Source organism: Acanthochromis polyacanthus, chromosome 2 (genome assembly GCF_021347895.1).
Source record: "Acanthochromis polyacanthus isolate Apoly-LR-REF ecotype Palm Island chromosome 2, KAUST_Apoly_ChrSc, whole genome shotgun sequence".
NCBI classification, from domain to species: Eukaryota; Metazoa; Chordata; class Actinopteri; family Pomacentridae; genus Acanthochromis; species Acanthochromis polyacanthus.
Genome location: NC_067114.1, coordinates 17677788 through 17704124, shown reverse-complemented (window position 1 = coordinate 17704124; position 26337 = coordinate 17677788). Strand labels below are relative to the sequence as shown.

At 39.1% G+C, this 26337-nt stretch overlaps 2 protein-coding genes across 12 annotated transcripts; one reads left to right on the top strand and one right to left on the bottom strand.

Annotated features, from left to right (window-relative positions):
- Nucleotides 1-636: 636 nt before the first annotated feature.
- LOC110961238 (uncharacterized) lies at nt 637-16768 on the bottom strand. Of its 9 annotated transcripts, none has more exons than XM_051943737.1 (10): nt 16606-16768; nt 16447-16511; nt 16244-16352; nt 15955-16106; nt 15699-15841; nt 15414-15588; nt 3983-4073; nt 3809-3881; nt 3254-3336; nt 637-3153 (listed from the first exon to the last, which is right to left on the bottom strand). In XM_051943737.1, the coding sequence occupies exons 1-10, from the start codon at nt 16617-16619 to the stop codon at nt 2337-2339; spliced, it is 1722 nt and encodes a 573-aa protein (XP_051799697.1). In that variant the 5' UTR covers nt 16620-16768; the 3' UTR covers nt 637-2336. The 9 variants fall into 9 exon arrangements, with proteins under 9 accessions (XP_051799697.1, XP_051799682.1, XP_051799689.1 ...); XM_051943722.1 differs by lacking the exons at nt 3254-3336; nt 3809-3881; nt 3983-4073 and adding exons at nt 12766-12848; nt 13404-13476; nt 13957-14047 and having other exon boundaries at nt 16606-16766; XM_051943729.1 differs by lacking the exon at nt 3983-4073 and adding an exon at nt 13957-14047 and having other exon boundaries at nt 16606-16766.
- On the top strand, nt 9086-26322 carry ddias (DNA damage-induced apoptosis suppressor). Of its 3 annotated transcripts, none has more exons than XM_051943684.1 (5): nt 19403-19761; nt 20050-20211; nt 20640-20748; nt 21208-21503; nt 21751-26322. In XM_051943684.1, exons 1-5 carry the CDS (start codon nt 19640-19642, stop codon nt 23543-23545), a joined length of 2484 nt encoding a protein of 827 aa, XP_051799644.1. In that variant the 5' UTR covers nt 19403-19639; the 3' UTR covers nt 23546-26322. The 3 variants fall into 3 exon arrangements, with proteins under 3 accessions (XP_051799649.1, XP_051799644.1, XP_051799656.1); XM_051943696.1 differs by having other exon boundaries at nt 21758-21936; XM_051943689.1 differs by lacking the exons at nt 19403-19761; nt 20050-20211; nt 20640-20748 and adding an exon at nt 9086-9203.
- Nucleotides 26323-26337: the final 15 nt, after the last annotated feature.

Below are 26337 nucleotides of genomic sequence, written 5' to 3'. Positions count from 1 at the left end.
CACATGAGGCTGCTTTACATGTTGCAACAGTGCCTTTAGTTTGTGAGTTATATGTACAAGAAAAAGTTTATTTTAGGCAATAATTCTCATTTTAAACCTGTGTAAACACTACGCACAGCAGGATTTTCTGAGCATGCTGTTTAATATAAATCCATACAAGAAAGGATGACCATTTACATTATGTGTGATTCATTATAGTATAATATTTGTATATAAATGGCCTTTTATGTCTGCTACCTTTGTTTTCATGGCAAAGACGCAAAATCCTGTATTAGGTTAAAACTATGCATACAATACATGGGAATCTGAATTAAAAATAATCCATCTTCTACATTGAATTGCAGATTGTATTGCATTTAAATAATTTTAATGTACAGAATGTGGTGTAATTGTTGATTTCTTATAAATGATAACACTGTGATTTCATGAATATCGAAATTCTTACACGTGTTTTCATTGAAAGATTATTTTTATTCTCTTTTAAAACATTCATGCCCAAATTATGTCCTTACTTGAAACCTAGATTCAACAGAAAATACAACAAATTAGGACATTTTTGCTTGTGAAGACATCTGAAATAAATGGAAAATTCAGCAAGAAAAACTCTACAACAATTGAAGCAAACACAACTCAGAGTAATACACAGTATGTACAATTTTTATTTGAACTATTTCCTATCAAGAAAATGTATATTTCTAGTAACATTTGCATCACTTTTTTCCAGAAGGCTTCTTTTTGTTTTCTGTTGATAAGTATATCATGCTGGATGAGGGTGACGTGTTTCTGTGGAAATTGCTCCAGAGTTCCAGAGAAGAGTAATGAGGAAGTAGTTTCACAAGCCTGAACAGCTGCAGCTCTGCATGGCAGCAGACAGTTGTTAGTCACAGAATTCAGTCAGCTACAGTTTCTGCTTAAATGGTTCTGGAAAGATTAACTAAATACATTTTTTCTTGTAAAGGCTGGCCTGGTCAAATCAAGTTTATAGAGGTTTATTTCTTTAGTTATTCATTTTTAAACCTTATTAAAACTATGTTTTCCTTGAAAGTATGTTACAGCAAACTTTGAAACAAACTGAAAATCAAGAAAAAAATGTATTTAAACCTGTATTTAACCTTGATTTACTTTTACCCCTAAATCCAGATGTTATTTAATTTTGTGACACCAAAACTTTAAATCCAATTTACCATGTGATCCATTGTTAGGTCTAAACTTATACTTGAGGTAGTTTCACTTGCGGTTTTAAAACGGATTGAACAAACTGTTGAAGTTTCTTGAGGAAAGTCAAAAGGCAGATTCAGCCCAGCAGAGTTTTAGGAAGACTGGACCAGCTGTGAGATGCAGCTGTAGCACCAGTGCTCCAACTCCTGGTTGCTCTGAGACTTTACACTTCCTGATATTTCCAGAAGGTAGATAGGAAAACTGTTTGCATACACAAATCCACAGTCTCCTGTCTTGTAAGGGCATGTTGATAAAGCCAGTACACCCGGCTATTCCTGGAGGGGACTAGTATTGGTTTCGCTTCTCATTTAGTGCTCACTGGGTCTCGAGAACATGCAAAATGACATTTCTTTTAATTTATTTATATATTTGATTGGGTTTCAGTGAGCCAGCATCTGGTTGGATTTAATGGATTAGTTTTTCATTTTCTTTTCATTTTCATTGCACATCAAAGCTCTGCTTTTTTTTTTTTTTTTAAATCTGGATTCATTCATTTTAAATCTAGTTTTAAACTCTCAGATTAACATAATCCTTCTTGGTGCAACCCAATCAAAGCGACTCTTCAGTCTGTAACATGAACAAACTTAGACGTTTAAGACAGATTTCATCCAGTATGATTCTTGCATTTCCCATTTGTTTTGTAGAACTAAATTTGACAAACAAATGAATCATGTTTAATAGCACATGTGGGAAATGGCAGCAGCTGCTTTGCCCAGGCATGTGTAGTCTGCACATATTTAAACCGTTATGTCTCAAAACAGGTCCTTTCTGATCAGTTAATGTTCTTCTGTAGAAACTTCAGAAATATTTCAGATTAAAACAGACTTTGTAATCTAACATTGCACATATCAGCAAAGTATTCACAAATCAAATGTTATTAAGATGGAAAGCTGAGCCATTAATGAAAATGAAAACAAGAACATAAAAAATATTTACAACAGCATTTGATAAAGTCAGCTCAAGATCCATTATTCCTTAAATTGTACATTAGCATGACAACATGCCAAACACGCAGTTTACATCTTGTCAGATGGTCAATGTGTCCGGTGGTCCTTAAAGTCACACTGTTTTCTTGTTGTTCCAGTACAAACTGTGGAACCCAAGTCAAGGCCATCAAATTACACACACTGATAGCTGCTGTCTGTCATTACGGGCACAGACTGTCCAGCAGACATCAGGGAGAGAAAAGGTGTTTGGAGCTCAGAGAGATGTTGGCCACTCTGGCCATTGTTCTTGAAACCTGGTGCAACGGTGCTTGACAAGATTTTTGGGATGTCAGTGAGTGACTCTTCCTGCTCAGTGGTTCTTTGCCTGGAAAACAAAGCATCAGGCTGCCCCACGAGATTTGGAAATGCCTGGTAGTCATCATCCACTGCAAGAAAACTGTGTGATTCTGCCGGCACACAGGTGAAGGGATTTTTGACACATATTGAGGCCTCTTCACTCTTGCCATTTGTCAGACCCCTGACCGCCTTATCAGAGCCCTGGTTTCTAGCCTCAGCTCTGGACAGAACATCACAAGAGGTGGTTGTGTTGATGCCACTAGAGATGGAGCACAAAGGATGGTATCCAGAGTCACAAGGTATTTCATCCTGCTTCTGGACAGCAGAGCTGTCCGCCATAATCTGAGGTGGAATGATGATGGAATAGGTTTTATTGTCAAAGCAAGATAACCCAGAACTATTGCCGTCAGCACCACATGGGCTAATAGGAGAGGAGATTAAACCACTGTCTTTGTTTAAGTCTGCAAGTGGACTGGTGATCGTCGGTGATATGAGGCTGATACCGGGGATGTCTCCGCAAAGGGCTTCCTTAACACAGGATATGATGTCATCACGTTCTGTGATAGCATAACTGAGACATGAGGACCCTGTGTTGATTCCACTGCTTGGTTGAAAGCTCCCACTGCTGGTGTCTGTCTGTGGAATCTTCGACCTGAATACAGAGAAATGGTTACTGAAAGTGCCATCATGATCACATGAAAATCCTGATGAAATATCATGTATTGTTGATGCATCAGCACAACCACACTAACCACGACTCGCTGTCGTCTGAAATAAGAGGCTCAGCGGAGACGGAGGAGATGATGGGAGGCTCCGGCTTCAAGACCTGAAACGGCTGAAATATTGCAAATAAACTTTGTCATGTTTCTGAAAGACAGTTTTAAAGATCCTGGTTGCTTTGGTCACCTCTGTGGTTACCATGGTAACATCAAGTGCTGCATTATTCTACCACATGCACTTGTTGAACAGCTACTCTGTTAGAAAAACAGCAGAGCAGTAACTTTACCTGTTATCAATTCAGCCAAACAAATTAAAGTTATAATTTTAATAGCTGCAAGAATTGCAGCTGTAATCTGATTTCATACTGTACACATCAGAAGAAGTATTCCAGAATTAAATACTGCTAGCACTGGATTGCATCTTGCATTTTTTTCTGTCAGTCCAGTTGTTTACTGTTAATAATGGAAAACTTCAAACCAAAAATAGAATGATGTCAGAAAAATCAAAAGGATAATTAATTAAAATAAATGTTTACAAAAACTGAAGCAAGAAAAGCTTTCGATTTTTGACATCTCTCGGTGTCTCACCTCTTGCTTGTTAAAATTAAGAAGGTCTGGATCTGGATATTCTGCAAATGTGTCCCACCATTTGGTTTTCACCCTGAAATCAAATGCACAAATAAATCAACAAAATGACACATTAATTTGACATACATGAGTAACAGCATTTCAAGGAAAGACTTGTGTGTCTGCATGACTTACCTTACATAACAGCCATATATAGCAGCAGTGAGGATGACTGCAGCGACACTGAGGGAGATGATGATGAGCAAGAGCGGGGAGTTCTGGGAAGCTGTGAAGTAACATGTATGAAGTCAGTTTGAATGATGATGAAACGGTGCAGAGTCAGCTGCATGAGGTTTGCCTTTAGATCCAGCAACAGGCTTGAGTAACACAGTATGAAAAACGCTGTTACTGACAGATCGATTCAAATGCCATATATTGAATCAGCAGCGTCAGAATGCAGTCAAAAGCTTTTTGATTTTAATGGCCATAATTCATTACAGATGTTTACATGTGCACCAATAATGATAATACACCCCAGTTTGCAGAATATGGATCACTGCTCTGTTTCCTGTTTTCTCCAGAAGCATGAATATAACCACAGATTATCAGACTTTACATGAACTTGTGAGGAATCTGGGAATAACAAGGTTGGAATTGTGTGTTTTATTTTGACAACATTTTCAGAACCTTCTCCTGTGCAGGGGCCCTGTCTCTATCATCACAACGATATTTGTATTGTTTTTCCCTTAAATTTTAATTTCAACCCTCTAGTGGTGGCCAATGACTTTACACAGAGCAGGTAGGTGGTTCCTGAGAAAAAGTACACTCTTGCCACATCATCACACAGCACCATATTCACGGTATGAATCAACATGTCGGAGTCCTTCGGAGAGTGAATAAATAATAGAAACACATAAAATAGAAGTGTACAACAGTTTGGTGGCAGTTACTGATTGACAGCTATGATGGTTCAGGTGACTGTCATGGTGGATGTGCTGTCACTTATATTCATCATAACAGAAGTTGCTTTGTTGTTTTATTTTGGAAAAACTGGTCAGATTGAGATCACAGTGTGAGTAGAAAACAATTTGCTAACTCTTAGATTTCAAACAGTGAGTTAGCTCTGATACAGCTTTGATATCTGTGTCTCCTTTGTTCTGATAAGCACCCATTTTCAACATGTTTTCATTTCTAAACAAGGCCAGTACACTGCTACTGCTCACCATCTTCTATGGAAATTAGACCAGCACAAAGATTATGAAATGGTTGAATGTGTATTAAAAACTGATGTGGGAAAAATAAGATGTACTGCATTAAAAGTGACAAGAAGACTGTAAAGACAACACTTACTAGAGACAACACTGGTTTTGAATTCCCACTCTCTGCTGCTGTCACTGAACATGCCACTCCAGTTTGTGAAGGTTCTCACTCTGACCATATATGCTGTATTTGGTTTCAGGAGCCCACGAGGTATTTGATAGCAATCCAGTCCATCACAAGCAGGTGCTTTGAAAAATTTTGTTATCTGGTGGGGAGAAGAGTAAGAAGAACAGCATACAATTATGGTTTGTTACCAACCTAACATAATCAAGCCCAGGTCTACATCTGTAGAACGAATGATCTCCATGTTCTCACATTTTCTGTGCTGTTTTTTTCGTCGTAAATCACTTCAGTAGTCAGACTGTCTCTGAAGGGTCTCTGACCCTCATAGTGTGTCTTCCACTTGATTTTCCCATTTGATGCATCCACTGACACAATTTCTGGAGCTTTGGGCTTAACTGTGCAGAAACAGAGAAAAGAGACAAAGGAAGGTGGATTATTGTTCACCTCCAGTCACCGTACTTTTCAGAACCTGCACAGTTGGACGGTGGGCTTTTAATTTTAATAGAAGACGTCAACATACTGCTCTGTGCGACACTGATGATTTTCGACTCCGTGTTGCTTCCTTTCCAGACTGTTGCTGTGTGATTCTCCCCATAGATCAGCGTCAGATTAACAGAGCAGCAACACTGTCGGCTGTCACACTGCTGGAAAGCGCAATGTTTCTTATCACTGTGGAGCACAAGATGACAGCAATGCAACATGATCATAATGTATTTAACAGTTCTATGGCTCGGCTGACTAAGAAACTCGAAAACGTAATACTACTACTAATAATAAGCAACTACTCACTCATCCTCGCTGTTACTCTGTACAGTCAGATTGTATTCAGAGCAGTTTGGTCGCTCCAGTTGGCAAAACATCCGATCGATAAAGTCGTTGGTACACTCAAGATTTAAGTCTGTTTCAAACAAACAACACACAAACAGACTCATAATGCGATAGTTTTCTCACACAGACTACTAAGCCACTATCTACGTGTCCATTGTACCAACCAGGCAGAGCGATCGCAGCCACAGTGTGTCCGAGCAGAAGGAGGAGGAAAGACAACATGTCGCGGCTGGAAGAGAAGACAAGAAGGGATATTTTCTTTTCTTGAAGTCAACAGGTTTGACGATTTAAGCAGGAAACGCACTATTAGGTCATTTGATTACCTTTTGAACTCCATGATGAGATGCTTAATCCACTTATTCCCCCAGCTGCGGCGCGCAGCTTATAATGATGCGCTCTCGCTACATTTTTGGAGAGCTGTTGCTGGAAATGTTGCGCCACTGATTCAGGAGAAGTCAGTTCCACTCCCATTTCCTGACAGAACAGAAACAAGGCAGCACAGCACACACACTTCAGCCGAGAGCTTGCTTTCTTTCTTTCTTTCTTTCTTTCTTTCTTTCTTTCTTTCTTTCTTTCTTTCTTTCTTCTGGAAACAAACTGAATAGACTGCAGCAGCTGTAAAAACACTCAAGTAAGACCGTGGGAATCTGTGAGTGATTGTGGATGTCAATGTGTGGATTAAAATGGGAAAGAGGGATTGTTCTGTGCTTTCAGCTCCACCTAAAAGGCTAAACCATAATTTTATGTCATCTTCTTATCTTCACCCTCATGGGAAACTGGAAACCATCCTGCAGTATGTGCAAAGATATGTTGCTCTGTTTCTTGAATGAAAAAGAAATCATTTACAGCTAGACTAAAATCATTATAGTTTTAAAGATCAGTTCACACAGGATGTCATTTCTGTTCACTATAATCAGGTTATTCTGTGGCAGCAGTGGGACAGTTGGATTATTTTCAGACCACCAGGTGGGAGTGAATGTACAGTGACATGCTGTGTGGTCTTCACTTGAAATTCATAAAAAGAAATGAGAAGAGAGGATGTCTATAAATGTGTGTGCTTCTTGTTAACAGTGTGACACTTCAAATGCAGAAGAGGTTAATTTCGCAAAATATCTTGATGTTGCCAAACTGGTAGATGACATGCAGAGTTCTGTACAAATAGACTCCCTGCCGTTCAGTCTGATAACTGAACCATGTACTGACTGCAGTACTGAATTTAGCTGCAGGTTTAACAAAAGGAAAAACAAGTTTAGTCCAATCGGGAAACTATTTGTTCGACATATTTTACATCTTAGGAGTGTGTTTTTTGTTTAGTTCAAATTTGTCTGTTATAATTTGAATCACCTGCACACATTCACAGTGATACTCTGACATTTTTTGCAGAGTTAAGGATCATTATTTGGTGATATTTGCAGACTTTTTCAGATTTCTGTCACTAACTGGTTTAAATGCAGCAGCAACGTGTCTCCACAAGTAAAATGCTCCAGCTACTAACACTAATCCCTTTACTCTGACACAGATAATTTCCCATTTCTGCACAAAATAAAGCCTTTCCAAATTAGTTGTTTAGCTGTTTTCCCCTATTCTTATTCAAAGTTTCTCAAAAAATGGTGGTCATTGTCAGGGAATAATTTCACAATGCTGACCGAAAACCAAAAGGTCTTCATGACAACTGACTGTCAAGTCATCTCTGGTATGCAGAAATCAATCAAATCTGATGTCAGATGCTTAATAAAATCCCTCAGTATTTATGGTCACCCACTGCAGGAGCATTTCACCCTTGACCACCTCATCAGAGCTCCCAACTCTGAACACAAGCTCACAAGAGGTGGTTGTGTTAATACCACTACACATGGACTTTTCTGCATGTGAAAATCTCCTGGAACCACATCGGTGCTCTCTAGAAGTGAAACAAATCCTGGTACGATACATCTCAGACAAGAACCAAACATACTGGTGTCCACTGATCAGGAACTTAACAGTGTTACTAACTGAGGTAGTATTATATTGAACTTCCTTTTGGAGATAAATAAAGTTATTGTATTAGAGTCACAGAAGAACATTTCAGCCTGCATTTAAGTCACAGAGCAACCCAGACTTATAATCTGGTGTCATGTAGGTCATGTGGTCAGAGGAAATGGTTTCACTGTCTGAGGCGTCAGCTCAACCGCCTGTTAGCGGTTTTGCCTGATGGAACAGGTTGACTAGGTATCGCCTCTCACTGAGCGTGACCCGGGACAGACGCATATTTGGTGTCACAGTTTTTGGAAGCACCTTAAACCCATTCTTTTGCATTTGTTGGAGCCATTTCAGTTGGTAACCAGCAAGTGGTGCTGTGACGAGTTAGCTGTGTATTTAAAGCCAACACTAATTGCCACAGGTGCGGTGCAAAGAAGAGGTGAATTGTTTTTGACCGTGGTGTGATGTGACAAACTGTTGGAAAGACTTTGCTCTTTGTTAAGTTTGATGAACTCCAGAAGGTAAATAAATTGATTATTTCATTCATAATTGTGAGTTTGGGCAGTGGCCCTTTTTGAATAGACTCTACTGGTGTTATTTTTGTTATTTTTGGACTACGAGGGAGTACAAGAGCACATCAGAGCGGCCAGAAAGCCACGTGTTCTTAACAGAACCAAGTTTGCATCATCAGCACTCATGGAAGTGAATTACAGAGGTGAGTACAGAAATGAACTTTCAAATAAGTCCAACTTTCTGCTCACAGTATAGATTAGCTCGTTCTTTTCCATCAGTCTTATATCACCAACAGTTTCACATGTCTTAGTGTAGAGTCTCCCTCCATAGACTGAATCCACATGCAGTAGTTCATTAATATTACTAAATGTATTTCAAGGTTTAGAAGCAGTTTTGCATTGGTTCTCTAAGAAACTATTAAGCAAAGGATGTAAGCAGAGACAAGTTAGTACATAGTGACGAAAAATCTTGTGTTTTTTTCCATGAAACTTTACCTCCTTTGTTTTGAACTGCAACGTTAGTTTTGCCATTGTTTTACAAGGCACATTTAAAAATTGCGACTATTTTTTTCTATTTTTTGCTGTTTAGTGAGAAGCCATCTCCATTTTTCTTGTCATTTTGAAGGTTGGTGGAGAACTTGGATGGATCAGTTGAACCCTCAACAAGATTCACATTGTTGGGGAAGGCTGTTGAGGACTGTTTCATCGGCAGACATTTCATCTTTGGCTTAAAGGTGAACTCATGATAGAAAATGAGGTATTTCATAATGTAGGTTGTTCTAGGTATGTACAAATATTCTAATCTCAGCTGCAAATAACTGTTGACCTTAAGCTTGCGTCATGGTGTTTGTATAGCTAGACCTGACACTTCCTTTGTCAAGAACACTGTTGTATTATATTCACTGCCATAAATATAAATCGATTTCTCAATATATTAATGGTGGTTTTTGAATAATTTGCACATTGGCACATTTATGCAGAAGCCAGTTCGGTGCCAGAATATTCTGCATCCTTTTTCTCATCCAGTCATCTTGGTAAATCCAAAATTAAACAAGCACAGCAAATTACAGTAACACAAATCTGCTACACCAGCCATGCTGATATGTCAGTCCTTATTAGCTTATTGAAAACACTTCTATGATGTTAAAGCATGTATTCATCACATTAATCAGGTAGCACCATTACTCCGGAGAATTTGTTGAAAGCTTATCAAGTTCAGAAGATGAAGTAGTTGGTAACTTACCAGACCGATTAAATGTCAAAATCAAACTTGGTCTGTTGATTCATTTCCTATTTTTAACTTGTTTGTAAAATAGACAGTACAAATGAATCATGAAATAATGGGTTATTTTTATTTTCTGATTTGGTTTCCCAATTAAATGTAAGAAGAACAAATGATACACAGGTTAATGTGTCAAAGTGTGTTTTATTGAAGGTAATTCAAGCTTGCTTGGTTTCACCGGACTCATTTCTGTCTTTCAGGCAAGTGAAACAGAAAGTTGACCTTAGTTTGAAGTATCTTTCCTGAATGGCTGTAGTAGGTCAGTCTCATGTTAAAACTATGCATATATGAGAATCTGAATTATAAAATATACATCTACTACACTGAATTGCATATTGTGTTGCATTTAAATAAATAAAATGTACAGAAAGTGATGTAATTATTATCTTATAAATGACAACGTTGTGGTTTCATGAATATCTAAACTGTTACATGTTATTTTTATTCTCTTGAAATATTCATGCCCAAATTATCCATCCATCCTCTATACACCGCTTTATCCTCGCTAGGGTCGCGGGGGGTGCTGGAGCCTATCCCAGCTGACTCGGGCGAAGGCAGGGGACACCCAGGACAGGTCATGCCCAAATTATGTCCTTACTTAATAGCGAGATTCAACAGAACATACACCAAATTAGGACATTTTTGCTTGTGAATACATCTGAAATAAATGGAAAATTCAGCAAGAAAAACTCTACAATTGAAGCAAACACAACTCCGAGTAATACACCGTATGTACAGCTTTTAATGAACTATTTCCTGTAAAGAAAATGTATATTTCTTGTAACACTTGCGTCACGTGCCACCAGAAGGTGTAGAGTATATCATGCTGGATGAGGGTGACGTGTTTCTGTGGAAATTGCTCCAGAGTTCCAGAGAAGAGTAATGAGGAAGTAGTTTCACAAGCCTGAACAGCTGCAGCTCTGCATGGCAGCAGACAGTTGAGGTTTGTTTTAGTCACAGAATTCAGTCAGCTACAGTTTCTGCTTAAATGGTTCTGAAAAGATTAGCTAAATACATTTTTTGCTTGTAAAGGCTGGCCTGGTCAAATCAAGTTTAGAGAGGTTTAATTCTTTAGTTATTCATTTTTAAACCTAATTAAAACGATGTTTTCCTTGAAAATATGTTACAGAAAACTTTGAAACAAACTGAAAATCAAAAAAAAATTGCATTTAAACCTGTATTTAACCTTGATTTACTTTTACCCCTAAATCCAGATATTTAATTCTGTGACACCAAAACTTTAAATCCAATTTACCATCTGCTTTTTTTTTTATTAAATCTGGATTCATTCATTTTAAATCTAGTTTTGCTAAACTCTTAGATTAACATAATCCTTCTTGGTGCAACCGAATCTAAATGACTCTTTAGTCTGTAACATGAACAAACTCAAATTTAGACGTTTAAGACAGATTTCATCCAGTATGATTCTTGCATTTCCCATTTGTTATGTAGAACTAAATTTGAAAAACAAATGAATCATGTTTAATAGCACATGTGGGAAATAGCAGCAGCTGCTTTGCCCAGGCATGTGTAGTCTGCACATATTTAAACCGTTATGTCTCAAAACAGGTCCTTTCTGATCAGTGAATGTTCTTCTGTAGAAACTTCAGAAATATTTCAGATTAAAACAGACTTTGTAATCTAGCATTGCACATATCAACAAAGTATTCACAAATCAAATGTTATTAAGATGGAAAGCTGAGCCATTAATGAAAATGAAAACAAGAACATAAAAAATATTTACAACAGCATTTGATAAAGTCAGCTCAAGATCCATTATTCCTTAAATTATACATTAGCATGACAACATGGCAAACACGCAGTTTACATCTTGTCAGATGGTCAATACGTCCGGTGGTCCTTGAAGTCACACTGTTTTCTTGTTGTTCCAGTACAAACTGTGGAACCCAAGTCAAGGCCATCAAATTACACACACTGATAGCTGCTGTCTGTCATTACGGGCACAGACTGTCCAGCAGACATCAGGGAGAGAAAAGGTGTTTGGAGCTCAGAGAGATGTTGGCCACTCTGGCCATTGTTCTTGAAACCTGGTGCAACGGTGCTTGACAAGATTTTTGGGATGTCAGTGAGTGACTCTTCCTGCTCAGTGGTTCTTTGCCTGGAAAACAAAGCATCAGGTTGCCCCACGAGATTTGGAAATGCCTGGTAGTCATCATCCACTGCAAGAAAACTGTGTGATTCTGCCGGCACACAGGTGAAGGGATTTTTGTCACATATTGAGGCCTCTTCACTCTTGCCATTTGTCAGACCCCTGACCGCCTTATCAGAGCCCTGGTTTCTAGCCTCAGCTCTGGACAGAACATCACAAGAGGTGGTTGTGTTGATGCCACTAGAGACGGAGCACAAGCTAGAGTCTTCTGCATTTGAAAAACTCCGAGAATCTGCATTGCACGGTTGATATGACATGTCTGTTGGCACCAGAGATGAAACCACAGGTGGTAAAATAACATCCTGTTGCCAAGGAAGCAGACTGCCTGACACCTGTTGGTCAGGACAGTTTACCATGTTGTTCTCACTGGAATGGTATCCAGAGTCACAAGGTATTTCATCCTGCTTCTGGACAGCAGAGCTTTCCAGCATAATCTGACATGGATTGACGATGGAATAGGTTTTATTGTCAAAGCAAGATAATCCAGAACTATTGCCGTCAGCACCACATGGGCTAATAGGAGAGGAGATTAAACCACTGTCTTTGTTTAAGTCTGCAAGTGGACTGGTGGTCAACGGTGATATGAGGCTGATACCAGGGATGTCTCCGCAAAGGGCTTCCTTAACACGGGCTATGATGTCATCACGTTCTGTGTTAGCATAACTGAGACATGAGGACCCCGTGCTGATTCCACTGCTTGGTTGAAAGCTCCCACTGCTGGTGTCTGTTTGTGGAATCTTCGACCTGAATACAGAGAAACGGTTACTGAAAGTGCCATCATGATCACATGAAAATCCTGATGAAATATCATGTATTGTTGATGCATCAGCACAACCACACCAACCACGACTCGCTGTCGTCTGAAATAAGAGGCTCAACGGAGACGGAGGAGATGATGGGAGGCTCCGGCTTCAAGAACTGAAACACCTGAAACATTGCAAATAAACTTTGTCATGTTTCTGAAAGACAGTTTTAAAGATCCTGGTTGCTTTGGTCACCTCTGTGGTTACCATGGTAACATCAAGTGCTGCATTATTCTACCACATGCACTTGTTGAACAGCTACTCTGTTAGAAAAACAGCAGAGCAGTAACTTTACCTGTTATCAATTCAGCCAAACAAATTAAAGTTATAATTTTAATAGCTGCAAGAATTGCAGCTGTAATCTGATTTCATACTGTACACATCAGAAGAAGTATTCCAGAATTAAATACTGCTAGCACTGGATTGCATCTTGCATTTTTTTCTGTCAGTTCGATGTGACCGTTTGAATCCAGTGCAGGAGAGCAGACCATGCCACAAACAATGAAAACTACTGTATAGAACCTGAAAATACAGGGATTGTTTACTGCTAATAACTGAAAAATTCATACCAAAAATAGAATGATGTCAGAAAAATCAAAAGGATAATTAAGTAAAATAAATGTTTACAAAAACTGAAGCAAGAAAAGCTTTCGATTTTTGACATCTCTCGGTGTCTCACCTCTTGCTTGTTAAAATTAAGAAGGTCTGGATCTGGATATTCTACAAATGTGTCCCACCATTTGGTTTTCACCCTGAAATCAAATGCACAAATAAATCAACAAAATGACACATTAATTTGATATACACGAGTTACAGCATTTCAAGGTGAAGAACACAATACAGGGTGGGCCATAAGTTTCCATACATAGGAAAATGTATATTTTATATATTTTTTTTTATGTTTCAGATACCCTTGAAGATGCGTTTGACTATCTTTGGGTTCACTTGATGGCCATGGTGTATCAGGTGAAGACACGAGACATAAATCATCTCAAGGAACATGTCACCAACACCATTACAAGCATAACTTCAACTGTGCTAATGCAAGTTCATCAACAGTGGAAAACATGTATTAATGTGTTTTCGAAACAATGGTAATCACATAGAGCACATGATATAAATAAAAACGGTCGTCTAACATAAAATGCACATTTTTCCTATGTGTAGAAACTTCTGGCCCGTCCTGTATAACGACAGACATCTTCAAAGACTTCTGTGTCTGCATGACTTACCTTACATAACAGCCATATATAGCAGCAGTGAGGATGACTGCAGCGACACTGAGGGAGATGATGATGGCCAAGAGCAGAGAATTCCGGGAAGCTGTGAAGTAACATGTATGAAGTCAGTTTTAGTGATGATGAAACAGTGCAGAGTCAGCTGCATGAGGTTTGCCTTTCGATCCACCAACAGGCTTGAGTTACACAGCATGAAAAATGTTGTTACTGACAGATCGATTCAAATGCCATATATTGAATCAGCAGCGTCAGAATGCAGTGACACAAAATGCTTTTTTGATTTGAGTGGTCACGACTCATTACAGATGTTTACATGTGCATAAATAATAGAAACACATAAAATAGAAGTGTACAACAGTTTGGTGGCAGTTACTGATTGACAGCTATGATGGTTCAGGTGACTGTCATGGTGGATGTGCTGTCACTTATATTCATCATAACAGAAGTTGTTTTGTTTCATTTTGAAAAATTGATCAGATTGAGATCACAGTGGGAATAGAAAACATTAAGCTTCCATTTTCAGCATGTTTTCTTGTGATTACATCTCTAATCAAGGCCAGTACACTGCTACTGCTCACCATCTTCTATGGAAATTAGTCTGATCTTAGAGACCAACACAAAGATTATGAAACAGCTGAATGTGTATCAAAAGAAAAATAAGATATGCTGCATTAAAAGTGACAGGAAGAGACCAGTTAAATTAAATATGTTCAATTGCAACATAACAGATTTATGTGTAAAATGCAATGAGGCAAAGGGGACCTCATGTCATTGTATGTGGGATTGCCCCAGGGTTAAAAAATTCTGCGGGGAGGTCAAACAAACAATAGAGAATACAATTTCTAGAAATATCTCAATAAATCCTGCCCACTTTATTTTGGGACTTTATCCAAAGCAACATAAGTACACCAAGAGTGAGCATATAATAATAGATTCAAGCCTCTTAAATGCTAAAAAAAAAAAGCATGCATACCAAATTTAGTATACTGGACGAGGCAAATGTTAATAACCTTTCCTCTAGAGAGTGTGGCAGGGAGACAAGATTTGTTTGAAAAAGCATGGGAACCCTTTATTTCTTATGTGAAATCCATAAATTTAACAGTAAACAGTGATGAGATGAAATAAATATTTGTGATGTAAAACTCATGGAACTGCCAGAATGAGAGGAATGACAACACTACCTGCTGTTCTGTATAAAGTACTGTAATTCATTTAAATGTCTGAGAAGATGCATGTTATCCTTCTTTTCTTCCTTTTTAATTTTTTTCTGTTCTCCATTTTCTGTACGTATTATGCGCTGTCTAATATGCATGTGCCAAATTATGGTTGAAAGTATTTGCATAACTGAGTAAGTCATTTAATGTATTCTGCAATGCATATATGTATACAAAAATTGTTAATCAATATATTGTTTAAAAAAGTGACAAGAAGACTGTAAATACAACACTTACTAGAGACAGCACTAGTTTTGAATTCCCACTCTCTGCTGCTGTCACTGAACATGTCACTCCAGTTTGTGAAGGTTCTCACTCTGACCATATATGCTGTATTTGGTTTCAGGAGCCCACGAGGTATTTGATAGAAATCCAGTCCATTGCGAGTCGCTGTTCTGACAGTTTCTGGTCTCTGGTGGGGAGAAGAGTAAGAAGAACAGCATACAATTATGGTTTGTTACCAACCTAACATAATCAAGCCCAGGTCTACATCTGTAGAACGAATGATCTCCATGTTCTCACCTTTTCTGTGCTGTCTTTTTCATAGTATGTCACTTCAGCAGTCAGACTCTCTGTGAACACGCCCTCATAGTCTGTCTTCCACATGACCTCAACATTCCCATTTGATTCATCCACTGAGACAATTTCTGGAGCTTTGGGCTTAACTGTGCAGAAACAGAGAAAAGAGACAGAGGGAGGTGGATTATTGTTCACCTCCAGTCACTCTACTGTCAGCATAACAGTTGTGGGCCTTTTTTGTAAGCAGAAGTCAACATACTGCTCTGTGCGACACTGATGATTTTCGACTCCAAGATGTGGCCTCCTTTCCAGACTGTTGCTGTGTGACTCTCCCCATAGATAAGCATGAGTTTAACAGAGCAGCAACACTGTCGGCTGTCACACTGCTGGAAAGCGCAATGTTCCTTATCACTATGGAGCACAAGATGACAGCAATGCAACATGATCTCAGTGTATTAACAGTTCTATGGCTAGAAAACAAGAAAATGTAATAATAATAATAATAATAATAATAATAATAATAATAATAATAATAAGCAACTACTCACTCATCGTCGCTGTTACTCTGTACAGTCAGATTGTATTCAGAGCAGTTTGGTCGCTCCAGTTGGCAAAACATCCGATCGATAAAGTCGTTGGTACACTCAAGATTTAAGTCTGTTTCAAACAAACAACACACAAACAGACTCATAATGCGATAGTTTTCTCACACAGACTACTAAGCCACTATCTACGTGTCCATTGTACCAACCAGGCAGAGCGACCGCAGCCACAGTGTGTCCGAGCAGAAGGAGGAGGAAAGACAACATGTCGCGGCTGGAAGAGAAGACAAGAAGGGATATTTTCTTTTCTTGAAGTCAACAGGTTTGACGATTTAAGCAGGAAACGCACTATTAGGTAATTTGATTACCTTTTTAACTCCATGATGAGACGCTTAATCCACTTATTCCGCCAGCTGCGGCGCGCAGCTTATAATGCGCTCTCGCTGCGTCTTCCTGATTTGGAGAGCTGTTGCTGGAAATGTTGCGCTACTGATTCAGGAGAAGCCAGTTCCACTCCCATTTCCTGAAAATGCAGCACAGCATACGCACTTCAGTGGAAGGCATTCCCTCCCTTTTTTCTTTTCTTTCTTTCTGGAAAGAAACTGAATATAAATGGAGCAGCTGTTAAAAAAACAAAACAGAAAACCTCAAAACGCTCAAATAAGAATAACAATAATAATAATCTTTCTTTCTTTCTTTCTTTCTTTCTTTCTTTCTTTCTTTCTTTCTTTCTTTCTTTCTTTCTTTCTTTCTTTCTTTCTTTCTTTCTTTCTTCTGGAAACAAACTGAATAGACTGCAACAGCTGTAAAAACACTCAAAACCGTGGGAATCTGTGGGTGATTGTGGATGTCAATGTGTGGATTAAAATGGGAAAGAGGGATTGTTCAGCTCCACCTAAAAGGCTAAACCATAATTTTATGTCGTCTTCTTATCTTCACCCTGATGGGAAACTGGAAACCATCCTGCAATATGCAAAGATATGTTGCTCTGTTTCTTGAATGAAAAATAAATAATTTACAACTAGACTAAAATCATTATAGTTTTAAAGATCCAGATGGAAGCGGATGTAGCCGTGTGGTCTTCACTTGAAATTCATAAAAAGAAATTACAGATAAATGAGAGGATGTCTATAAATGTGTGTGCTTCTTGTTAACAGTGTGACACCTCAAATGCAGAAGAGGTTAATTTCGCAAAATATCTTGATGTTGCCAAACTGGTAGATGACATGCAGAGTTCTGTACAAATAGACTCCCTGCTGTTCAGTCTGATAACTGAACCATGTACTGACTGCAGTACTGAATTTAGCTGCAGGTTTAACAAAAGGAAAAACAAGTTTAGTCCAATCGGGAAACTATTTGTTTGGCACATTTTACATCTTGGGAGTGTGTTTAGTTCAAATTTGTCTGTTATAATTTGAATCACCTGCACACATTCACAGTGATACTCTGACATTTTTACAGAGTTCAGAATCATTATTTGGTGATATTTGCAGACTTTTTCAGATTTCTGTCACTGAGACATCTGTAGCTGCCACGAGAAAATAAAGAGCAAAGAGACATTTTGTTGGTGCTAAAAGTCTTTAAAATAGAAGGTTTACAGCGTGTCTCCACAAGCAAAATGTTCCAGTTAATAACCCTAATCCCTTTACTTTGATACAGATCATTTTGCATTTCTGCAAAGGGGCTTCATTAAACACCTCCACATTTATGACTGGCTCAGCAGCATTCCTTGAGCCATTTTTTAGGATGTGCTTTTATTTATTCCCAGTGGGGGAGATTCAAAAGTTGCAAACGTTCATCATAGTCAAATGTCATACAAGTCACAGATCACTTCAGTCACTCTTCTAATGCCACAGACAGAATGACTTAGTGCTGATCAAAAGGTGCAAAGACTGCAGCTCAGAAAGGTGCTGGACACTCTGGCTAAGAAACCTGAAACAACTGGGCTTATGAGGCTTTGCAGGATCTTGGTGAATGATTCCTACTGACACTTCAAATGTTCCTCGTGCTCAACGCTCCACTGCTCTCTAAACAAAACCTGCCACATGAGATTCTGACACGCCTGCCAGTCATCACCCACTGCAGAACCATTTAACCCGTGATCACCTCATCAGAGCTTCCAGCTCTGGACACAAGCTCACAAGAGGTGGTTGTGTTAATACCCTTAGATATGGACTCTTCTGCAGGTGAATATCTCCTGAAATCGGTATGATTTTTTACACGATTTTACACTTTTCACTTCCGTCACTGAACTTTCCACCCATATTTATGGTGATATATTGATAGGTCCTACATTTGTTCATGGATCCTGATCCTTTATTAAGCGTTTTTGTGCAATTTTCTAAAAGTAAGCTTCCCTCCTGTTTTTTTAAGCCAAAAATAAACATCCTGGGAACCTTAGTAGAAAGCAGCTGGACTTGTCTTTTCGGCTCTTGAAGATGGTTCACTTCTCATCCAGGAGGCTTCTTCAGTTCTGAACGGATCATTGTTGCCCTTAAATAAATGTTCCAAATTCATTAAGTTCAATCTGTCTGATCTTTTATTGTTTTTGGTGTTTTGGAGGTACATTTTTAAACATTAAAGAGAGTTAGGTCACCTCAATTCTGGATCAGAGGTAGTAAAGACACATTGTTATTTATAGTAGATGTCTGCAAATCACAGTCGTGTTTACACATTTTCCCCTCGGAATTAATAAAGCATCTATCTATTTATCTATCTATCTATCTATCTATCTATCTATCTATCTATCTATCTATCTATCTATCTATCTATCTATCTATCTATCTATCTATAAGAATACTGCATTTATTTTTTGCACTGAGTTTTAATACATTCTTATACTGCCTTTATACTCCTGTCCTGAGCTGCTATGAACTTTCCCCACTGTGACATCAATAAAGTTTATCTTATCTTATATCACAGTTACAGTATTAAACAGCAAACCTTCTATTGTAGAAACCTGTAATCTGTTATGCAGTATTTACTTCTTTAGAATTCAAACTACAATTGTAATATTGTAGATTTAAATGTAACTTTACAGGGAATTTTATTACAATGTAGGTTTATTGAACACCTCTGTGCTATTCCACGGTTTGACCAGTAGGTGGCGGTAATGCTCCAACTGGCTGCGTCACATATAAAGTGTAAATCAAAACACGAGGAAGAAGTCGGTCGTGTTCAGTTTACTAGCAACAAATGAATGTTTCAGAACAATAAATGGACGTTGAAATTGTAACTTTATAATTTTTTTTATCTTTAAGCATAGATTAGCATATGTGTCCGTCTTTTCTCAAAGTTCTTAGTAGTGAACTTTCTTCCCTTAAACTTATGTATTTTGAGAAGTTTCAGTTGGTCTACGGTTAGCCTGCTAGCTAGCTACAGGTCGCTCCCCTGTTTGACTAGATGACTGTCAGACGGGCTCTTGTGGATTGTGCCGTGCTGTCTCTGCAAGATACCTGCGTGTTTTATCCGAGCTGTAAAGGCTGTTTCTCCAGGATTGATGTCGAACAACAGGACACGACGAGGTAAAAGCAGCGATCCAGTCTAAAGGAACTACTTGTTTCACCTCGGATAGACAAGCAGAGGCTCTGTCGGAAAATCAAGTCAGAAAATGTAAAGATTTACAGTTGTTAAACTTTCCATACCAGCTGGAAATCAGTAAAGATACTCTGTGCCAACATTATTTAAATAAAGGAAGTGTCTAAATGAGCTTCCAGTTTACAATAAGTCAATACCTACAATGCATATTGGCTCTGTACAGCTCCCTGCCTCTCATGTTTGATCCATCTGCCTACCCTGTCCACCAACCACAGGTACAGATGCTTCAGATGTGGCTACAGGTGTCTGAAGGAACAGGTTGACTACAGGTATCGCCTCTCACTGAGCGTGACCCGGGACAGTCGCATATTTGGTGTCACAGTATTTGGAAGCACCTTAAACCCATTCTTTGGCATTCATGCAAGTGAATTACAGAAGTGAGTACAGAAAATGACCTTTTAAATAAGTCCAAATTTGTGTTCACAGTATAGATTAGCTCATTCTTTTCCATCAGTCTTATATCACCAACAGTTTCACATGCCTTAGTGTAGAGTCTCCCTCCATAGATTTAATCCACATGCAGTAATACATTAATATTACTATTAAAATGTATTTCAAGGTTTAGAAGCAGTTTTGCATTGGTTCTCTAAGAAACTATTAAGCAAAGGATGTAAGCAGAGACAAGTTAGTACATAGTGACGAAAAATCTTGTGTTTTTTTCCATGAAACTTTACCTCCTTTGTTTTGAACTGCAACGTTAGTTTTGTCATTGTTTTACAAGGCACATTTAAAAATTGCGACTATTTTTTTTCTATTTTTGCTGTTTAGTGAGAAGCCATCTCCATTTTCTTGTGTCATTTTGAAGGTTGGTGGAGAACTTGGATGGATCAGTTGAACCCTCAACAAGATTCGCATTGTTGGGGAAGGCTGTTGAGGACTGTTTCATTGGCAGACATTTCATCTTTGGCTTAAAGGTGAACTCATGATAGAAAATGAGGTATTTTATAATGTGGGTTGTTCTAGGTATGTACAAATATTCTAATCTCAGCTGCAAATAACTGTTGACCTTAAGCTTGCATCATGGTGTTTGTATAGCTAGACCTGACACTTCCTTTGTCAAGGACAGTGTAGATTTCTGTATTATATTCACTGCCATAAATATAAATTGGTTTCTCAATATATTAAATCAGACCGATTAAATGTCAAAATCAAACTTGGTCTGTTGATTCATTTCCTATTTTTAACTCGTTTGTAAAATAGACAGTACAAATGAATCATTATTCATGAAATAATGGGATTATTTAACTTTATTATTTGGTTTCCCATTTAAATGTAAGAAGAACAAGTGATGCACAGGTCAATGTGTCAAAATGGGTTTTATTGAAGTTAATTCAAGCTTGCTTGGTTTCACCTGACTCATTTGTGTCTTTCAGGCAAGTGAAACAGAAAATGGACCTTGGTTTGGAGGATCTTTCCTGAATGGCTGTAGCAGTAAAGACCGAGGCCAGTTTGTTGCCAGTCAGATGATTCTCCCCAAAGCTCCTGGCCTGGCAGGCTGCACAGTGATCAGTTATTATCGGAGGCTTCTTCAGAAAGTTTCAGCATATGAAGGAAAAACCTCCAGACTTCCAGAAGCAACCCTGCTTCTAATTCATGATCATTCTCCAACCAACAGCTCTATTAATGCCACACTTTCTGCCTCTGGTCTTCTGTCCCCATCACTGCAAAGGTAATGACATTAGAACGTTTTATCTTGCCTTCTGTCTGATAATTCTCTTTATTTTGTATCTGATACAGACTGAAAAGACAAAGAGACAATGAATGAATGCCAGTCGGTCAGCAGGACAAATTCTTACAAGCTCATTAGTTTGACAAATGAACCTTTAGATTTTTTTCTTACATGTCAACAATCAAGGGCAAAATTTGTGGCCATGTCTTTTTCTCTGTTGTGAAGTTTGCTTTTGTTTCCACCCTAGATCAAAGTACCAAGACTGCACACTTACTCCCACCCCTCCATGGCAACAGTCACTCGGAATAATTACTTCATCAGCAGAGCAGGAGGATGGCTGCAGTACCCAGGACAGTGGCGATGAGAACAGCAGACAGACGGACAGCAGCATAACATCACATCCTGCACAGAGAGGCTGCCTGGAGGACCATAACATCATCCAGGAGAGAAGTCCTCTTCTTTCTGCAGAGCACAGCTTTTGTGGTAATCCGTCAATTGTCAAAAACCCAAACTCATCTGTTAAGAAAGCTGTTGGAAACGGCCCCATCCTGAACACTTTTAGTCCGTCCCAGCCTGAGTGTGAAAGGTACAGCGCCAGTGTGACGGAGCTTTGTCCCAGACAACTTAACAGAACCCTTTTGTCCAGCTCCCTGGCATGGGACGATTTGCCTTTTTCTGAAAGTCTTGCAGCGTTTCTGTGTGAAGAAAACAGAGATTTTTTTAGTGAAACTGAGTCAAATCAAGCTGTGCAGAAAGAAACACCCAGAAAAACCCTGGAAACTTCCAATTCAGCAACTGACTCAACTTCTGCTTGTCAAAGAAACACTCACATGACGCACAGTTATTCACAGATATTCCTAGATATCACTAACACACATGGTTCAGACGGAGCTGACAGACATGATTTATCCAAACAAGCATCTAAGAATCCTCTGGAGCGCATTAACAGGAGTGAAGAAAGAAACCTGTGTTCCCATGAGTACGATCAGCAGGATGAGGAGGATAGTTCTCAGTGCTATGACAAGGATGAAGAGCAGCTTCAAGGAGACGCTTACAACTGTTCAGCGGACCTTTTCAGTAGCTCACCCATGATCAGTACCAACACAGAGATGCTCAACACAAACGGAGAAAGTGTCAGGACAACCACAGAAGCTTCCCCGCTGTTCACAAAGCTAGACCAACAGCATCAACATGATGAAAACGTTAATGTGGCATGTTCAACACCAGCCAAACACAACCTAAAAAGAAGTAAATGCACCAACAGGGACAGTTTAATTCCACAAATCACTCAAGATTTAGAATTCATCCCTCCCTCTCAGTCCACTCCCATTGTAAAAGTAGGTGCTATGTCAAAGTCACCTGCCTACTTAGACAGACAGTTGACTGGTAATTTCAGGTCACAGTTTGACAATCAAGATTCAGGAGCTTTTTCTGTAAATTTGCACCAACTGGACAGTAAAAAGCAAGCAAAAACCTTGACATCTGTTGTTTGTAAACTGAACACTTTGAAGGCTAACAAGCTGTTCCAGTGCGACAGACAATCTGCAAAAGAAGACTCGATGCGGAGCAGGACATCCAGCAGATGCAGCTACAGACCTACCCCAGAAAGGAGGCTCTGGAAACCCAACAAACAAAATCATCTGCAGGCTGAGCAGCTCATGAGGGTGCAGAAAGAGGACCTAAACCTGGAATCAGCAGGAACAGTTAACCACCAATTAAACTCAAGAGTTTATCGTGGGACTGTGTGTAATGATGATGATAGCGAAGTAATTGTTCCCCCTACACCTGCTGGTAGAACACAATTTAGCGCGACGCCCAGAAGAAAAAGGCAGACTGATACCAGCAGCAGTAGTTTAGGTTCTGCCTGGGACGAACAGCAGGGAGTGAAGTGTAAAAGAACTCTGTTGGATCAAACTTGCGCATCATCTCACAGAGGCAAGACAGTTCTTAAGGGGAGTCTTGATGGATCTAATGATTTCCTCCTTGATAGTGAGAACCAGACATGTGATTGGTCCAGAGATCTGTTCTCAGACTCCGTCTGAGAGGTTCTGTTGAAGATTTACTTTAAAAAAAAAGCTGCCAAAAATTCAGGGACTAATGTATTTTATGCCAGCACCCCAAATAATGATCCGCTTTTGTGTTGAAAAGCTGCTTCTTCTGCCATTGTTAATGCCCATTCCTCTTTGCCTAGAATTGACTACAAGAAGAGATTGCATACGTTAAACACTAAAGATAGGAGAGCAGCCGTCTCATCCTGTCAGCGGTTTGCACCTTATGTCTGTAAATGTAGTAATTTCTTTGATTTTATTACACTTTTTATAACTTTAAATTATTAGACATTTTTTAGAAACATTCTCAGACTAGAACCTTCAGCTATGATGAACTTTTGAACGCTCTGCCTCGTCGAGATTGAATATTATCATGTGGAATTGGCCTGTGACACATTGGTAACTCTTTGTTCGAGACGCTTGCTGCTGCTGCACGCACACTGTTATATTTCCTATTTATTTCCTTCAGCCTTAGTTGCATCATGCGTGTGTGAGGATCATATGTGTCTGATTAAATGGGTATGTGATTTATTAACTGCTGCTTTGACATCTAAGAACCATTCAAATTTAAAGTATTAAAATGCCTAACAGATCTTTATTTTTTATTTTGCATTTATTCTTTATTTATGAAATAATAGAAACTGAGGAAATACTGTCTGGTAGAGAGGAATATATGGAGCAAAGTTCTCCAGCTAGAACTGAATCGGGGATGTTGCACATTGAGTATATTTTCAGTATGTATCATGACATCAAGGCCAACAAGACACTCAGTCACTTGAATGCTCTCCAGTTTTATTTGAATCGCTCTGCTCCCTGGCACGTCTTCTGGCAGCAGAGTCCTGAGGTAGAGTCCTCTGCTGTTACTATGTGTGTTTTTGCGGGGGTGTTAATGTAGGGACGAGTGGGTACAATGTCGTGCCAAAGAGCTAAGAATAGCAGCCATGCAATGTTCTGCATGGGTGAGTAAAGGCAGGGGAGCGGGATGAAGATTATGTTATGTGTGTAAAAATGGAAGTGGGACAACAAGTACACAGCTGGAGACCTGAACTGTATGTGTTGCAGAAAGTGGTTTGGTATGTAGTCAGCTGGGTATAGCGTGATTGCATGTGCCTGTTTGCAGTGTATACATTTTCTGGATGTGTCTTAAGTGCAATCTATGTGATGGACTGGCACAGATTTCCTTTTGAAGATAAGCGTCAGTGACTTAGAGGATCTCCTGACTTTTCCAGATGCAGCACCGCAAGCAGGTTGACGTTTGTCGTTCAGAAGGAGTCGTCTCGACGACTGTTGGACGATCTAGCATGCAGTTTGATGCAAACATTTCTGGTTTTTGTGATGATCTAAAGCTAATCGTTAAAATTTCAATTTGAGACGATTTAAGAGTTCGGTTTTGCATGTTGGTTGCCTCCTGGTCAACTTACCAAACAGCAATCCTCCTAAGTATCTGTAAGGCGTCTCAGTGAGAAGAGCAAAGATGCATATACTGCACTGGATTAAAAGGCTGACAGCATTTAGTGAGTGTGCAAAACTGTTGTCGAAGCAAAAAACAATAAAGAGAGACAACTTTGGAGCATTTAACTTTAAAATACACCTTGTCTTTTTAGAACTTTATTTCTTTTGTTTACTATGTGGAGTCACTGTGTTATTTAGTAGTTTTTATGCCTTCTGCTGAGTCCTCTGGTTTTGCTGGTTTGGTTAGCTGTCAACTCATAAGCGCCAGTACGTGTGAATGTGCAAAGCGCCTCTCGACCAATGCCAGCTGCCTCCTGCAACCTCCTGAGGGATAAGCGGGTATCGGTAATAGATGGATTCACATTCCATATCTGTGCGGTGTGTTTTTGCAAGGATGCTGCTGGCAGAGGGATTATGCTGAAACTAGCATTTGAATGCAAAAGAAGACACTCTACCTTGTGCTGGAGTTTAGTACAGAATGTTAGCTAATACTCAAACAACGTCAGGCATAACGCATGTCTGAAAGGTTCCTGTGGTGCCCGTTTTTTGGTTATGTCACACTGGCATGCAGTTGCCCAGAGCAACACACTTGTTTTGATATTTGGTGCGTGTGTGCCAGACAGTTTCAGCTTCAGTTGCTTCAACTAATATCAATTTCATCTGCATGGATGTTCAAAATTCAGTCCTAGAAGAGAATCTGGCCTGGTGCTGCAGATGGAAAATACAGACAGATCTAAAGAAATGCTTCTTTCTTTGACCTTTTCAGAAGGCCGATTGTTGGCATCAGTTACTTTTTCCAATTTTTTTGACTGTTAGTGTTTACAAATATCTCTTTAAACACTCCTGATAAAGGGGGTGCTTCTACTGATTCAGGAACCAGCCAAATGTGCAACTTGCTATATTCCTTTATTAAAGTTACAGGAGTTATAAATGGGATGGGCACAACCATTGTTGTTCTCTTATGAACTGGCCCCCAGCTTTTACTTTGTCAGTACAGTCACAGAAGGTGATGCTTTTAAAAACTGCAGCTGTGGTTGTGACCAAGGGAGCCACCGTCTTTCACGTGCCAGTATAGGCCAGTACGTGAGCTATGTCACTACACACCTGCTGAATGGAAACACTCAGAGCTACCATGTGCTAGGCTTACGTGTGATACCCTTTGTGTGTGTGTGTTTTTTTACAGATACAGAACAATGGGTATTATGCCCATGGTTCTCCTGTACTTTATGTGTCAGATTGGTTGTATTTAATGTTTTAATGTTTGTTGTTATTGTTATCCGTCTGTCAAATATAGACCAACATTAAAACCAGCCGCCTAATACTGCGTAGCTCCT